Here is an 18,456-nt window from a genome sequence, read left to right on the forward strand (position 1 = left end):
TGGAGCTGGTTTGTTGCGATTTAGTGCTGTCAAGTCAATTCAGGCCCCTAGCGACCCTGTGGACAGCAGAGCGGGACCCTACGGGGTCTTTCTGTGCCATCCTCTCCCCTTCCGGCACTTATAAGACAGTGCTCCGCGACTATGCATAGGGTTTTCATGGCCCATTTTTTCAGAAGTGTGTGGCCAGGTCCTTTCTAGTCTGTCTAGTCTGGAAGCTCTGGTGAAACATGTCCACCATGGGGGACCCTGCTGGTATTTGAAATCCCAGTGGCATAGCTTTCAGCATCACAGCAACATGCAGCCACCACAGTATGACAACTGACAGATGGGTGGTGTGGTTCCTTGACCAGGAAATGAACCTGGGCCTTGGTGGTGAGAGCACCAAATCTTAACCCCTAGATCATCCGGGCTGGCTCTGGAGCCTGTTAGAAATGCAGAATCTCAAATAGTGGATCAGTATCTGGGGTTTAACAAGATTCCCGAGGAGCCTCCTATGCTCATTTAAGTTTGAGAAATACTTGTCAAAGCAACCCAGCTTCTTACTGGCAAAACACACTAGAAGGCATCCTTCTCACTATGATAAGATGATCCCAGGTCCTTTGCAACAAAACAAACTTTCATTCTCCTAAGGAATGTGGGATTGGACAAAGGGAAGCTAAGAACACAGAGGACGTCTGCCTGCATCTTCACTTATGGAGCAGAGGTTTCTTTTGAAGACCTGAGTCTCCAAGCCGATTTTATTACATCAGGGTCCCCAGCGGAATCTACCACTTCCTGTGGACAAGTGAAGCCCAGGAAGACTGGACGTGATTATGGGATCCCAGTGCTCAGTTGAGAGCCTCTCCAAGAGGAATCGCACTCTAGCAAGTGTGCAACAGAAATACTTCAACATAGGCGAGGGAGGAAGAGACGGCCACAACCTAGTCAGAAGGGGGGCAAGGTCATCCTCCTTCCACCCATCAATGATCATTCTCTAAGATTAGCTATTCACTGTGAGGCAATTTGAGATGAACTAATTTTTCTAGAATATTTGTATTTTTATCTGGATATAAGTTATCCAAATTAAAATCACATTAAAAATTTAAAAAGTCAAGAGGATAAAGGCTCTCAATCTTTTCTCAAAGGGATATAGATCACTCTATTAAGGCAACTTTGAAGTTAAAATTTTTTCTGTAATTAGATTTTAAATCTAGATATATATGAAAAAATTAAGTAGCTGAATCTAAAAAACATTTGAAACCATTTGAAACTGCATAGTATTTGATGAAATTTCTTATCCAATGGCAATCAGGATTCATTAGCCTGGATTATTGCCCAATCATTGCACAGATAGTATGCTTTTGTGTCGGGCCTGAAACGTCCTTCCCTGACCTGCATGTATTTCTCCCACCCCCACCTGGCTCCTTAAGTGAGAAACGTTATCCATTCTCACCGTGCTCAGATGCTTCAGTCTACGTGCTGCCACCTGTAATCCTACGGCACTTCCACACTTATCTCGCTAGAGGCCTCCTGTCGTGATGGACTTGCGTTAGGCTGTAAGCACCGTGAGGGCAGGGACAGTTACGTAACTCCTAACCACCACAACCTGCCAGCTATTACAGTTGTTAACAGATATCTGTTGAGAAAATGAATGAAGAATAAAAATACTTACCGTTTTTTTCTTGATATTGCCCCAGACAATGCCACCTTTACTTTTATGGTTTTTTTGCATATGGAAAACATATTTATCACATTCATTCCTGTTTGAATACAAAGTATTTCAAGCCAATGTTAACTACCATACTTTTATCCACAGGCTGAACAGCAGTTGATAAAATTAATTTAAAATGTGTTTCAATCTTTAAAAAGTACATTTTCTTTTCCATTTTTAAAAAGACAATGGTGTACCTACGGAGATGGACAAAATGCTTCAATCAAACATTTTAAAGGAAACACTGATTAAGAATATTCTAGGACATTATGATTTGCTTATTGTTCACTGTCCAATTGTGCTCTTTCCAGTCTCTATCTTGCTGCTTCTATTTTCCAAAACTCACAGACACTTCTTGTCCCTGGACTCCCTTGATACACCTTTCACTCCTTTTTCCTGTTCACTTCCTTCCCCATCCAGAGTCAGTCTTAAAGCTGACCACTTTAAGGATATACTTGGTGATGAAAACCCTCAACTAATTTATGACTTCCAACTGTGCTGAGTCTTCAGTTCAGCTCACAAGCCTTTTATTTCTACAGAGTTACATCTGTCTTGTATTCCCCAGACCAGCTATGAAGTTTTCTTCATTTCTTTTTACCTTCTCTCTTTCCCCTCTCGTTCTTAGCTAACAGGCTTGACTCAAAATTTACAGATGAAAATTCAAGCCAAACAGAACGGTTGTTCTCAATTCCCTCCACAAGTCCCATGACAGTAAATACAGTAAATGACAGTAAACACCAGCTGAACACCAATCCTAATCCTCTCTCTTGGCTCCAAGATCCTATCTGGCCGATTATCCTTTCCTTTATGACTGTTTGGAAGCAACCTTAAAGGTATGACAGGTAGAAATCTGTAAATGTGATTGTACTAAGATGCTAACGGGAACCACAAACGCTACTGCTCAGCGAGTGAGTAGGCCTGGCCACTTGCTCAGGAGCAGCACCTCATGAGTCTGTGGTCTGCAGAGAGAACATTTCTGAAGTGAAAAAAACGTTTCAAAATTGTTATAAAAAGGAAGTCAATTACTCGAGTTGGTGAAGTCAAGAGATAGTGAAGAGGCCTAGGAAACTCATTTTTTAAAATAAGAAAAAGGTTTTAGGAAATATATTCATAATACAAATGAGTCCAGCATGTGCTCTATAAGAAAAAAATGCTATATTTCCTTAACTGTAAAAGTGATAGAGAAAATCCCACAACCCATATCAGTCTAATTGTACAACCCCAAGAGAATGGCGGGTGATGTTTTGGTCAGGAAATCTCCTTTCTCTTATGAACACACAGTATGTAACTGGGATCGTACTGCATGTAGCTTTTACTTTTTTACTGAAGTATAACTGACATACAATATCCTATTGGTTCCAGGTGTACATCATACTGATTCGATATTTACATACATTACGAAACGATCACCACGTTAAGTGCAGTTCCCATCTGTCCCCATACGAAGTTATTACAGTACTGCTGCCTATACTCCCTCTGCTGTACATTACACCCCCTAAGTCATTCACTTTGTAACTGGAAGTTTGTACTTCACCTTTCCCCTTCACCTCTTTCACTCAGGCCCTCAACTCCTCCCCCATCTGGGAACTACCACTTTGTTTGGAGAATCTGAGTCTGTTTCTATTTTGTTTGTTCGTTTGTTTTGTTTTTTCTGTCTCACTTATTTCACTTAGCATAATACCCTCTAAGTCTATCCATGTTGTTGCAAATAGCTGTTGGCGAGGATGTGGAGAAAAGGGAACCCTTGCATCCTGTTGGTGGGAACATAAACTGTGTAGCCACTATGGAAAACAATATGGAGGTTCCTCAAAAAATGAAAAATGGGGGCAGGCCCTGAGGCCTAGTGGTTAGGTTTGGTGTGCCCCACTTTGGCATCCTGGGTTCAGTTCCGGGGCACAGACCTACATCACTTGGCGGAGACCATGCTGGGGCAGCATCCCACATACAAAATAGAGGAAGACTGGAACAGATGTTAGCTCAGGGCCAATCTTCCTCAGCAAAATAAATAATAAAATAAAATAAGAATGGAACTGCCATATGATCCAGCAATTCCACTTCTATTTGTCAAAAAAAATTGAAAACAGTGATTTGAAAAGACATCTGCACCCCTAGGTTCATTGAAGCATTATTTACAATAGCTAAAACATGGAAACAACCTAAGTACCCATCAATAAATGAATGGATAAAGATGGTGTGGCACATGTATACCATGGAATATTACTCAGCCATAAAAAAGTGTGAAGTTTTATTTCCTAGCTTTTAAAAACTATTATCCACTGAACATTATTCTATCTTATTAAAAATTCTTGCAAGTGTGATTTTTTAGTTATTACACATAATTTCTTAACTTCTAGGACATTTAAGTTATCTCCAAATTTTCAGTATTGTGTTTTGAGAACATCTTTATTCATACAAATGCACATATGTACTTGCCCAATCTCATATTTCCTTAGAATTGGCTAACAAAATTCAAAGGCCAAAGGGATGAATATTTTGAAGCTTTTGATGATTTGGCCAAAGTGCTTCCCAAAACTATATTCTCAATATATTTTCACCTGCACTAAACACTAAATTGAAATAAAAAATAATTTGTGGATTGCTAGGGAAAAATTATGTTTTTGCTAAATAAAATGCAAATTAAAATTTCACCAAGCTTCATGGAGAGCGCTGAACACCTTTTTCGCTTTCATTATCATCTGGCTTCTGCCTCTCACACCCCATGGAAATTGTTCTTACCAAGGTCAGCATTGGTCTGCTTAACTGCCAAACTCAATAGCCTACACTCAGGCCTCATTCTTATCACTTACCATCTTTTCTCTGTGACAGTTGGCCACCCCTATTTTTTTTTGTAATTTTATTTATATTTCAAGTAGTTCCCATATTCATGTAGTTCAAAATTCAAAAAGTCTCCATCTTACTTGTCCCAAGCTATCTTAGCTCTTCTCTCCAGGGATCACCAATGTTTTCAGTTTCTCGGGTATCCTTTCAGGTATTTAATCAAATAAAAGCACTTATGTATATATGCATAAGTAGGCACAAGTATACATAGACAAGTATATACACATATACACGCATACACAGACAGCCCGTATTTACCTAAATGGTAACACGTAATTCACTGCATCTAACTTTTCTCGCTTGATGTATCTTGGACATTTTACCGTAACAGTAGATAAAGAATTTCCTCATTAATTTCTATGGCTACATAACGTACCAGAATTTATTTGACGAGAGCCTATTGATGGACATTCCAGTTGCTTCCAGTCTTTTGTCATTATTAACAATACAGCAATGAATAAGCTGTGTGTTCACAATTCTAGAAGCTGGACTGCTAGGTCAAGGAGCATCTAGATTTGGGTAGATACAGACAAACTCTGCCTGCAGAGACTGTACTAATCCACCTTCTCACTAGTGACACATGAGAATGGCTTTCTTCTTCTTGTTAATTTGTAGGAGTGCTGTATCAAGGAAATTAGCCTTTTTCCTGTGATATGTTCCATATATTCTTTTCTCAGATTGTCATTTCTTTTGATCGTTTATGGTGGTTGGTACCAAGTAAAATTTTTATTTTTTATATGGTTGACTTTATTGTTCTTTTTGTTAGTGGCTTCTGGGTCTTGCATCATAGAAAGACCTTGACTTATCTCAGATTACAAAATAATTCTCCAAGATTTCTACATGCAAAACTCTGATCCACTTGGAAGTTGCCCTGATGTGAAGTGTAAGCTGTGTCCCGACACTTTGAATAGCACCCTCCCAGCTGAACGTGTCCATCCTCAACCTCTGGGAACTATTCTTTCTAGATTTTCATGACTCTTCTCATTACTGAGATCTACTGTCTTTGACTCATGAAATGTTAATTGCTGATGCAGAGAATACAGTACCAGGTGTGAACATTTACCTATTTATAGAGGCCAGCATGCCAGGACTGACATGCTGACCCTGAGGAGTTTTTGTCAACGGAAAGATAACTGACGATGGAGTTGTTGGGTTTCTGTCCATATCTGGCAGAATATCATCCTCTTCTTGACTGTCCTGGAAACTTGGCAACTAGAAAGCAAATATTTATTACCAGCAGGCACCCCTAAAAATGGAATTTCTCATTATCACAAAATGTCTTTTGATGGGCTGACAAGTTGTTTTCCTTCTTATAATTTTCCAACTGAGATGACAGAAAATGCTGGCAGGTAGACAACAGAGCCTTGGCCTCTAAAAAACTTCGTTTCTCTTGTGTAAAATGGAGACAATGACACCTCTTTCTAAAGGTTGTATAGACCAGGGTCAGCAAACGTTTTCTGTGAAGAGTCAGATGGGAAATACTTTAGGCTTTGTGTCTAGACAGTCTGTCCCAGCTACTCAACTCTGCTGCTGCAGATGGCAGCCAGAGCCGACACGTAAACCATGGGCATGCCTGTGCTCCCATCAAATCTTGCCTACAAAAAAGGTAGGATGCCAGATTGGGCCCTTGGCCCATAGTTTGCTGACCTCTGTGTAGACACAACAAAACTATAATTCATTTACTATTACACTTGGCCCTTAATAGGAACTCAAGCACTGTTTAACTTCTGTGTGTATATATTTCCAATAAACAACAATCCTTAATTAAGATTTTACTTACCTTTTTATTAAAACCTTAGAAAAAGGTGACTTATGCCACAAAAAATGGAATATAATTCACTGCTTTCCATTTCTATTTTATTATCTTTGTTTTTCAAATGTTGCTACTTTTGCATTTAGGCCAAAACATATATAGAACCTGAGATGCTGGTGGAATAATATAAAGGGCACAACCCCTAAAGGTGCCCGGTTGCTGTGCAGAGAACATAGTTAAGAGCGTCTGATGGGTCCCTTAAAATATCTCCCTTTATAACCTGTGCAGGCAAAAAGGGGGGCCCAGATAACGATGTTACTAAATTCTCAAAGCACTGTCTAGCCTTCTTAAATTGGAGATGATTTAACAGCAATATTACAACAAGAGTAGATGAAAAAACTACCCTTAAGTTTAGCTTACTAAAACAACTCTTTCAATTTTTTTTTGGAGGAAGATTAGCCCTGAGCTAACATCTGCTGCCAATCCTCCTCTTTTTGCTGAGGAAGACTGGCCCTGAGCTAACATCCATGCCCACCTTCCTCTACTTTATATGTGGGACGCCTACCACAGCATGGCGTGCCAAGCGGTGCCATGTCCGCACCCGGTATCCGAACCGGCGAACCCCAGGCCGCCGAAGCAGAACATGGGAACTTAACTGCTGCGCCACAGGGCCGGCCCCTCAATTTTTACACTTAATAGTGCAGTTGTCTATATCCTTCCATTTTCACATTACTTTAATCTTAATATACTTAATATTTATATTTAGATTCTAGAAACACTCTCACATTTGTGCTTAATATTTGTACTGTATTTCACTGTGTTTATGAAGAACATCCTTATTGGATATATAGATTGTTTGCAGTTTTTTGCTGAGAAGATAAACCTGCAGTGAGTATCTTTGCGAAGACTTTTGGCTTTGTTGAATTTCTTAGGATAAACTCCCATGAGTGGCATTAGTCTTCACAGCTCTCATATACTGCCATGATCCTTTCCAAAAGGTATGCTTCAGTTACACACACACTGATGCATGACTGCATCAATGTCTCCATCGCTTTTTGTTAGTGGATATTTTAACTTATTTTTTAAAAAGATTCTGTAATTTAGAAGGTATACATATAAGTTTACTCTGTTTTCCTTTGAACTCTAGCTAAAAGGACCACTTCCTCAAGTGTTCATTCAGCCATTTGAATTCTTTCTCGCCCACTTTTTTCCTGTGATTTTGATACTTTTTAGTACTCTAGTATCATTCAAATGAGTTCTTTGTATTATAAATATTATTGGTTTTGTTCTATTTGTTGCAAATATTTTATCCCACTCATTAAAGTTTTTAGTTATACAACTTTTCATACTGCAAAAACTAATTCTTTTATATATTCAAATCTGTCAATCTGGTGCTGTCACTGACCCCCCCCCCCCCCCCCAATTTACTGTACAGGAGGCAATCAGCTTATCACTTTTTAAACAGAGTTTGCCTTGTTGCCTATGAAAGTTTCATTACCCACGTTTGGCCTATTTCTGGGTTTCCCATCTGGTTCTACAAACATGACCTGTGAGCCCCACCGATGGGCAGACTCTGGACACTGACAAGACGGCACGCGCTGGCAGCCTGCCTCCTACACCACCCTCTGGTCACATCTGCGGCGGCTATCAATCCATGGCCTAAATGCTAGGAATGAACACTAACCATACACAAAAAAGAAAGGCACAAAAGCCAATATAAAGAAAACAGTGATTTCATGCATTTAAGACTCTTACCAGTACTCTGTGATTCTGCAAAGGTGTTGTACTGAAAAAATCATCATGGTCATCCTTTGGCAATTGTTCCAGAAAATCCCTCATCTGCCGCTTCCTTTTAAGAGTTCCCACTTTGGCAGTTATCTTAATCGTTTGTTTCTTCTCAGCATCACCTATCTTGCCTTGAGAGTCAGCAAAACATTTTGATAAGGATTTGGTCATTCATAGTAACGTCTCTCTAAAGTTAACAGCCTTTGCGAAACCTAAACTGTGTATTCTGATTAAGTAAACTCAGCCTGTTATTAATATTTATGTCTCCCATGTAACAAAGGGCCCTTTCTACCCTGGGGTCTGCGCACTGTGATTAATCCGCAGATCCTCACGAAGAGACTCCCACGGTCAGGCAGGGTGGGCTTGAAAGGGCCTTCGCCCTGGGAGAGAGTTACCTCCTACTCTCCTCTTGCTGGACGCCTTATTTTTGATTCTGATAAAATAAGAACCTTATTGAATTAAGACAGGGGTCCTGGATATTCTCTAAAGCTTAGCAGAGGACTTCTCCGGCAGGAGTGTGTACTCCTGGGGAATACAGAGACTAAATTTATTCTAAGTTTTCATATGAATTATTAGGAGGCCCCACCAAAGTGGCCTCAAATTAAGTTAGACCCTTAGAACAAAAACCCAGACATTGAAATCTCTGGATCCAACTGCAGATTTCCTAGAACAAATTCAAAGCACACGGCTGCTAAGGCTCCTATTAATGGAAGTCACTATCTAGGTAAGAATTAAACAGATGCTCTCTGGAGTTCTTTCTATGTAGCTTAAAATTATTTTTTAAAGATTGGCACCAGAGCTAACAACTGTTGCCAATCTTTTTTTTTTTTCTGCTTTTTCTCCCCAAATCCCCCCAGTAGATAGTTGTATATGTCAGTTGTGCGTCCTTCTAGTTGTGCATGTGGGACGCCGTCTCAGTGTGGCCCAATGAGCAGGGTCATGTCTGCACCCAGGATCTGAACCCAGAGAGACCCTGGGCCGCCGAAGCGGAGTGCGAACTTAACCACTCGGCCACGGGGCCGGCTCCTAGCTTTAACATTTTTAAGAAAACACCTATACTAAGACACATGGGTAAATATAAAATACATTTAGTGAGTGATTAGAAATCGATACTGAGAACAAGGAAAAACTACAAAGGTTACCATTTTGACCTTTGGGATTGACTGGCTTTTCCTTAGTGACATGCTTCTGGGATCCTTTTCCTCGGGGATCTTCCATGTATTTCTTCTGGCATTCTTCAGCAGATCGAGAACCTACAGCCATAGCTACATCTGACCAGAAACCAGGTTTGTGCTTTGGAAGAGATGCAAAAGCACTACGGAAGACAAAAAGCAGTTAAAGAACAAGAAATTCAAACCAATAACAGTAACCTCCTGCATGCATATGACTAGATCAATGAGATTTACTGAACTGAGGGAATTTTACGAAAATCATTCTAGGTAAGTATTGGAAAGAAGATACTATTCTTTCCACTCAATACTTACTCTAGTGCTCAAAATATGAAGATGTAATTTTACATATCTCATAGATGTCTTCTATCTTGTATTCTATTAAACGTGAAAAATCCCAGTCTTCCAACATTTTTTTCCCGAGTCCAACTAATCAATGATTTTTTGGGGGACCCTAGCATGACTAACTTTGGACACTGTTGCTCAAATCTTACTAGTGCTAAGTATATTGGAAGAGGAGCTCTTAGTTCCTATATACACCAGCTTATAAACCTTTATTAAAAAGTGTTATCCAGAGAACTCACATGTTATTTTATTTTTTTCTTTTATGTTTATCTAACAGGTCTTTTCTGCCAATTGCTTTTTATTTTGTGTGAGGAAGATTAGACCTGAGCTAACATCTGTTGCTAATCTTCCTTTTTTCTTTTTCTCCCCAAAGCCCCAGTACATAGGTACAGATCCTAGTTGTACTCCCTTCTAGTTCTTGTATGTGGGAGGCTGCCTCAGCCTGGCTTGATGAGCGGTGTTGCTAAGTCCACACGCAGGGTCTGAACTGGCAAACCTTGGGCCACTGAAGTGGAGTGTGTGAACTTAACCACTAAGCCATTGGGCCTGCCCCAGAACTCAGTATTTTAGATATAATACTTGAGGGAAATGAAAATTGAAATAAAAACAAACTGTAAGTTAATATAATAAGTTACATTCTAAAAGTTCATTTGTAAACGATTATTTAGAACCTGGTATACATATTACTGCTCCCCCCGCCACTCCCAATTTCCTATTTTGCAGTTAGGCTGATAGTTTAGCCAGAAAAGATCTATTTAACTCCCCAATTAACCTACGCAGTGTTATGCTGGTAAATTTTCCACAACCAGCTCTCTGAGGTTAAGAAGTCCTGATCTGTAATGTTTGCCAATTTCCATATTGTAAATACTCCTATTGTGGCTGACTTCAAGCTACCAACATGTCACTGAGTGTGGAGTAAGAAATGTGCAATAGCACAAGATTATACAGAGTTTCCACCATACGGATACAGTAGATATAGAGAACCTTAAGGGCATAGATAATAAAATGTAGCAAAATAATTAGGAAGAGATGAGTTTAGAGTACTACTTTGTTTTTAATAAATTTAATTGTAAGTTCATATTATTTAATTTTTAAAAATGACTGTTAAACAATTAGTAAAACTCCTGAAAATTTAAGAATCGGCTCTCGTGACTAACTACAGAATACCACTCACTCCATGCATAAAAGGAAAACAGATACTTAAGGGCATTGAACACTTATCAATGAATGTTCTCTTTTGCATAATTAATCACTCCACAGGTGTCCTAAAGCAGAGAACTCAAGGAATTTTGGGCTCAAGCTTCCCTATTTGCCTACATAGCCAATCTGCAAGTCCAGAACTGCCTAAAAGGACTATTTTGTCATAATAAAAATACTTAATGCACTTAATAAAAAATTAGTCTGTAATTAACACACTTCTAATTTATCCCAGATAATTCTAAAAGGCAAATTTAATCACATCACTCCTGTCCTACTTAAAACTCTATTTTTAGCACAAAAACCCAAATACTTCCTGTGAGCTACACTCCTCCCTACACTAGTCTCATCCTGTACCGTTCCTCCCTCACTCTGTACTCCAGGCACTTGGCCTTCTTTCAGTATGTCTATATACGCTCTCTTCCTTTCTACTTTTACAGATGCTGTTCTATTTAAAATGCACTTACCATGAATCTTTGGCTTAAATGGTTCTTATTTACCCTTCAGACCTCAGTTCAAGTATGTGCTTAAGCTAAATCAAATTTCCCTGACATCTATTCTCATAAACTTCTCACAGTGGTTATTTGCTAAGTATCTGTCTACCCTACTAAGCTGGAAGCATGAGGAGGGGTACAAAGCAGTGGGCACAACTCTGCATCACTTGAAGAGCTTACAGCAAAAAGGCAAGCAAGCAAATAAGCGAACAAATAAAACAAGCAAACAGATTCACGGACTCTACCCTGAAGATTTCAATTCAGTAGTCCGGGGTGGCAACACTGCATTTTTCAAAAGCTCCTCGGTGATAATTTTGTGTGCAGCCAGGATGGGAACTGCTTTATGTTGTTCACAAGAAAGAGGCATCACATCTAACTGAGAGGGTAGCAGGAACAGGTGACGACAAGGAAAGGTCACAGAGAGGAGGTGACGTGAGAAAATTTGAAGGATGGATAAAAATAGGTCAGAAGGAGGCAACAATATGGGTAAAGAAATGAAGATGAGGAAACGCAACCTACGGCTAGGGAATGGAAAATAGTTCATATTTAAAGTACAGTAAATTTCTAAGGAATGGCTGTAGGTCAGAGCTTTGAAAGCTACAGAAGCACAGCTGAAACCCAAGCCTGCCGTATCTGAATATTTTAATAGTAGGTATGTCAGTCTAGGCATTTTTTAAACTTTTTTTTAAGTTAACATACAGTAAAATTGTCTTTCTGGGTATGGTTCTATGACTCTTAACAGACGTATAGGTTTGTAGACCCACTGTCACAATTAGGATACAGAACAGTTCTATCTCACTGAAGAAGCTGCCTAGTTACCCACTGTTGCCATCCACCACTATAACCGCTGGTAATCCGTGACCTGTTTCCTTTCCTTTTAGTTTTGTCTTTTCCAAGATGTCATATAAGTGGAATCATACAGAATGTAACCTTTGAGCTGGCTTTTTCCACTTAGCATAATGCTTCTGAAATTCATTCAAGTTCTTACTAGTTGTCATGCATCGCATAATGATGGTTCGGTCAACAAACCAAATATATATATATATATACACGGGCCATGACAGTGGCCCCCTAAGATTAGTGCCATAGAGCCTAGGTGTGTAGGGGGCTATACCACCTAGGTTTGTGTAAGTGCACTCTATGATGTTCTCACAATGAGAATGTCGCCTAACGACGCATTTCTCAGAATGTGTCCCCATCATTAAGTGACACATGACTATCAATAGTTCTTCCTTTCGATTACTCACTAGTTCATTCATTGTAAGAATGTACCACAATTCATTGATGCCGAAAGTACCACGGAAGTCAGGAAGAGAGCTGGGCTCTGTGAAAGCACCCTGTAAAGCTGTTTATGAACTTGCTCACACTGCAGGTTGTGATAGATTTTTATTTCTGTTCAATGCAGGCTATTTTCCTTTGAGACTTCCTCTCTGACCCATGGATTATTTACAAGTACGTAATTTAATTTTCAACAGCCTGGAAATTTTCCTTTTATCTTTTTAAAAATTAACTTGTAGTTTAATTCAATTACGGTCAGAAAACACCCTCAGTATGGCTTTAGTTATTTTAAATCTGTTAAGATTTGTTTTATGATCTAGTACATGTTCTATCTTAGTGAATGATCCACCTACCCTTGGGAATCATATTTTCCTCTATTGTTGGGAAGACTGTCCTATAAACACCAATTAGGTACAGCTGGCGGATGGCTGGTCGGTTCTTCCATATCCTTGCTATTTCTGTCTACTGCTGCTATCAATTACCAAGAGAAGAGCACTGAAGTCTCCAGCTTTAACGGTGGCTTTGACGATCTTTTCAGTTCAGTCCTTTCCTTTAGTCCTGTCAGATTCTGATTCATGTATTTTGAGGTTTTGTTGTTAGGTGCATACACATTTAGGATCGTTATGCTTCCCTGGTAAACTGACATTTCTATAATTTTAGCATGTCCTTTTTAATCCCTGATAATTTACTTCATATTGAAATCTTTGACAGATGTTAGTACAGCCACTCCAGCTTTCATTTGAGTTGGCATGGTATTTTTCTATACTTTTACTTTTAATTCTCCTATGTTGTATTTGAAGTGAGTTTCTTTTACAGAGTATACAGTGGAACCACGTTTTTAAATTCACTTTGTCAACCTGTCTAAATGGGGAGCTTAGATCATTAACATTCAACGTCATGATATTTGGATTTAGGTCAACCGTTGTATTCTTTTATTTATTTATATTTTATTTTATTTTTTTGAGGAAGATTAGCCCTGAGCTAACATCTGCTGCCAAGCCTCCTGTCCTTTCTGAGGAAGACTGGCCCTGAGCTAACATCCGTGCCCATCTTCCTCTACTTTCTATGTGGGACGCCCACCACAGCATGGCTTGCCAAGCGGTGCCATGTCTGCACCTGGGATCCGAACCAGCAAACCCCAGGCTGCCAAAGCGGAATGTGCGCACTTAACCGCTGTGCCACCCGGCTGGCCCCTCAACCATTTTATTCTTTGTTTACTGCTTTGTTCCCTCTGTTTTCTATTTCTCCTTTTCTGCCTTCTTTTAGGTTAAATTTTTTTTTTTAGTATTTTAAATTTATCTATTAAATATTTGAAGATATCTCTGTGTAGTCTTATAGTGGTTCTCTAAGGATTAATACATACACACTTAACAGTCTCCTTAGAGTCAATATTTTACTGCTTCAAGTAGAATGCAAAAACTCCCATCATATAAGCCTGTTCACCCTTCCTCTTTGTGGTGTACTTGTTTTATGTATTACGATATTATACATATCGAAAACTCCATCACACAGGGTAATATTTACTTTCAACCATTAAACATTTTGAAGAACTCAAGAGAACATTCTATTATATTTACCCAGTTACCATTTCTCTTGCTATTCCTTTATTCCTGATACTGATTGCCTCTTTCCTCTGTCATCTCCATTCTGTTACTGAGCCTATCCAATGAGTTTTTCTTTTGATCATTTTTCAGTTCTAAAATTTCCACTTGAGGAGGAGGATCCAAGATGGCGCCCTGAGTAGTCCTCTTTGTCTCTCCCCCTTCGAGTCTACAATTATTTAGACACTTATCGCTTAACAAAGGATATCCAGACAGCATCTCAGGACATCTGAGAGACCCACGCGAATATACATCGGAAGGCAGACGGACTTTCCTCCGGGAGGATGTGGAAAAAGGTGAAAACTCTCCGACCCTGACCGAACAGCCTAGTACCTGCAAGTGGCTTTCTTCCAACAGACGCCCCCAGAAGATCAACACACATCTAGGGCAGGAGCGAGCACACAACAGAGGAGCGATGGTGGAAACAGGTGACCAGAACCCTACCTAAACCCCCTGCAATTACTCCTAAACGCAAAGGGAAACTCTAGAGTTACACACCTGAGCCCGTGGGGAGAGTCTCTCCCCGCCATTGGCGGGGAGATCCTGCCTAGTGTTCACGGTGCCCGGAGGGTCCCAGAGAGAATCACTGAGGGTACGGAGGTCCCCCAGCTGCCACTGCCTGCACAGTGGGGCTAGGGATTGCCGGAGATCTCGGAGCGGACTGGGGCTGGGTGAAGCTCCAGAGGCCGGTTCTGCACCCCGGAGGGGAAGCTCCAGAGTTCCACCCGGGCAGCAGACAAAACTCTCCGTCTGCCATTAGCGGAGGGGCCACACCCAGCATTCACAACTCCGGGAAAGTCCCGGAGAGAACCCCAGAGGGCGAGGTGACCCCCAGCTGCTGTTGCCCGCCCCGTGGGGTAAGGGATTGCTGGAGATCTCGGAGAGGACTGGGGCTAGGGGGAGCTCCAGAGGCCGGCCCGGAGGGGAAGCTCCAGAGTTCTGCCTGGGCAGCAGACAAAACTCTCTGTCTGCTATTAGCGGAGGGGCCACGCCCAGCATCCACAACACCGGGAGGGTCCCGGAGAGAATATCAGGCAGGGCAGCAGCTGACCAGCTACCACTGAAATCAGGATCTCCGGCTATCCCCGAAGACAGGGCAAAGGGCTCCCCGAGTTCCTGGGGAACAGGACTGGGGCTGGGTGGAGTTCCAGCGACCCGGCTCCGTAGCCTAGGGGGAAACCCTACAGGCTCACAGCAACCTCAGGGAAAGCCTCTGTACAGCACTAGTAGAAAGCACCCATCCGGCAGCCACAAGGCTGGAAGACCCCAGGACAAAAGTAGCATAGCTAGGTGAACTAACCACAGACTGTAGAAGATGCCAATAGCTCTCCTGCGACCCATAGTGGACAAGTGAGATTTGGTGGGTGCCGACAGTGACGGAGCGACAAATATAAGTGATCCTACCCCTGGCCGCTGGAAAAGCCCATAACACCGTTGCAGACCCCAAGGAGGGAGCACGTCTAGGTGGGCTGCAACAGTAGGCACCAGCAGCCTGAAGCCCCCCTGTGACGGCCCCCACAGCAGAGGAGGGAATCCAAAGGACCACTGTGACTATGAGGAGGGGCCCAGGCCCAGTTAGCAACTGCAGATAGGGTTCCTGGTTGGTGCAGTATAAACAGCTGCTCCCCCACCGCAGCAGCAGAAACAAGTGAAAGGAGCAACTAAACTCTATCTCTATGCGGAGGCACAAATCAACAACATCAAGCAATATGAAAAAATACATTAAATCTCCAGAACAGAAAGAAAATAACAAATACACAGAAAACAATCCCAAAGAACATGAGATATATAACCTACATGATGATGACTTCAAAACAGCCATCATTAAAATACTCAATGAGTTAAGAGAGAATTCTGACCGACAACTCAACGAGTTCAGGAGCTATGTCACAAAAGAGTTTGATACTATAAAGAAGAACCAAACAGGGGCTGGCCCTGTGGCCGAGTGGTTAAGTTCGCGCACTCCGCTGCAAGCGGCCCAGTGTTTCGTCGGTTCGAATCCTGGGCGCGGACATGGCACTGCTCATCAAACCACGCTGAGGCAGCGTCCCACATGCCACAACTAGAAGGACCCACAACGAAGAATATACAACTATGTACCGGGGGGCTTTGGGGAGAAAAAGGAAAAAAAATAAAAAAAAAATCTTAAAAAAAAAAAAAAAAGACACCTGTTTAAAAAAAAAATAAAATAAAATAAAGAAGAACCAAACAGAAATATTGGAAACGAAGAATACAATAGAGGAGATTAAGAAAAATCTAGATGCACTGAACAGTAGGACCGATAATATGGAGGAAAGAATTAGCAATTTGGAAGATGGCAATATAGAAATGCTGCAGGCAGAGGAGGAGAGAGAAGTAAGACTAAAAAGAAATGAAGAAACTCTCCGAGAATTATCAGACACAATTAGGAGATGCAACGTAAGGATTATAGGTATACCAGAGGGAGAAGAGAAGGAGAAAGGGGCAGAAAGCCTATTCAAAGAAATAATGGCTGAGAACTTCCCAAATCTGGTGAGAGAGATGGATCTTCAGGTGACAGAAGCCAATAGATCTCCAAACTTTATCAATGCAAGAAGACCAACCCCACGGCATATAGTAGTGAAGCTAGCAAAAGTCAACGACAAGGAGAAAATACTAAGGACAGCCAGGCAAAAGAAACTAACCTACAAAGGAACCCCCATCAGGCTATCAGCAGATTTCTCAGCAGAAACTTTACAGGCTAGAAGAGAGTGGAATGATATATTCAAAAATCTGAAGGACAAAAATCTACAGCCGAGAATTCTCTACCCAGCGAAAATATCCTTCAAATACGATGGAGAAATAAAAACTTACCCAGATAAACAAAAATTAAGGGAGTTCATTGCCACAAAACCACCTCTTCAGGAAATCCTCAGGAAAACCCTCATTCCTGAAAAATCCAAAAAAGGAAAGGGGCTACAAAACCAAGAGCAGAGGAGATAAGTAGAAGGACAACAACAGAGAGTAGCAGCTCTACATCAGAACAGATTAAACCATGGGACGAGAAACAAAGGAAACTGAAGAAAACCGGAAAACAAGACACAAAATGGTAGTGGTAGGCCCCCACATCTCAATAATCACTCTAAATGCAAATGGATTGAACTCCCCAATCAAAAGACACAGAGCGGCAGGATGGATCAAAGAACAAGATCCAACAATATGCTGCCTCCAGGAAACACACCTCAGCCCCAAAGACAAACACAGACTCAGAGTGAAGGGATGGAGAACAATACTCCAAGCTAATAATGAACAAAAGAAAGCAGTTGTCGCTATACTAATATCAGACAAGGTAGATTTCAAAGCAAAACAGATAAAGAAAGACAAAGACGGACAGTATATAATGATAAAAGGGACTCTCCACCAAGAAGACATAACACTTATAAATATATACGCACCCAACACAGGAGCACCAAAATTTGTAAAGCAACTCTTAATAGAACTAAAAGAAGACATCAACAACAATACAATAATAGTAGGGGACCTCAACACACCATTAACACCAATGGACAGAACATCCAGACAGAAAATCAACAAGGAAATAATAGAATTAAATGAAAAATTAGACCAGTTGGACTTAATAGATATATATAGAACACTTCATCCAAAAACAGCAGGTTACACATTCTTCTCAAGTGCATATGGAACATTCTCAAGGATTGACCATATTTTGGGAAACAAAGCAAACATCAATAAATACAAGAGAGTTGAAATAATATCAAGCATCTTTTCTGATCATAATGCTATGAAACTAGAAATCAACTACAAGAAAAAAGCAGAGAAAGGTGCAAAAATGTGGAGACTAATGTGGACGCTTCTGAACAAACAATGGATCATTGAAGAAATTAAAGAAGAAATCAAACATTATCTGGAGACAAATGAAAAAGAGAACATGACATAACAAATCATTTGGGATGCAGCAAAACCAGTCCTAAGAGGGAAATTCATCGCAATACAGGCTCACCTCACTAAACAAGAAAAAGCTCACATAAGCAACCTCAAACGACACCTAACAGAACTAGAAAAAGAAGAACAAACAAAGCCCAGAGTCAGTAGAAGGAGGGAAATAATAAAAATAAGAGCAGAAATAAACGATATTGAAACAAAAAAGACAATAGAAAGGATCAATGAAACAAAGAGTTGGTTCTTTGAAAAAATTAACAAAATCGACAAACCTTTAGCCAGACTCACCAAGAAAAGAAGAGAGAAATCGCAAATAAATAAAATTAGGAATGAGAGAGGAGAAATCACAACAGATACCAATGAAATACAAGAGATCATAAGAGAATAC

At 40.6% G+C, this 18,456-nt stretch overlaps 1 protein-coding gene across 4 annotated transcripts in view; it reads right to left on the reverse strand.

The window, feature by feature from the left end:
* Positions 1–18,456, reverse strand: part of MIS18BP1 (MIS18 binding protein 1) — a 61,677-nt gene that overhangs the window by 2,323 nt on the left and 40,898 nt on the right. For 2 of the 4 annotated variants that reach the window (XM_070629946.1, XM_070629938.1), the window contains exons 12-15: positions 9,209–9,381; positions 8,037–8,197; positions 5,592–5,740; positions 1,652–1,739 (exon numbers count right to left, since the gene is read on the reverse strand). In XM_070629946.1, coding sequence (XP_070486047.1) covers positions 1,652–1,739; positions 5,592–5,740; positions 8,037–8,197; positions 9,209–9,381 — 571 coding nt within the window. Of the gene's footprint in view, positions 1–1,432; positions 1,616–1,651; positions 1,740–5,591; positions 5,741–8,036; positions 8,198–9,208; positions 9,382–18,456 lie in introns of all 4 variants that reach the window. The other 2 variants (XR_011542684.1, XR_011542685.1) reach the window with 2 other exon arrangements.

The sequence above is a fragment of the Equus przewalskii genome, chromosome 1, assembly GCF_037783145.1.
Source record: "Equus przewalskii isolate Varuska chromosome 1, EquPr2, whole genome shotgun sequence".
NCBI lineage: Eukaryota > Metazoa > Chordata > Mammalia > Perissodactyla > Equidae > Equus > Equus przewalskii.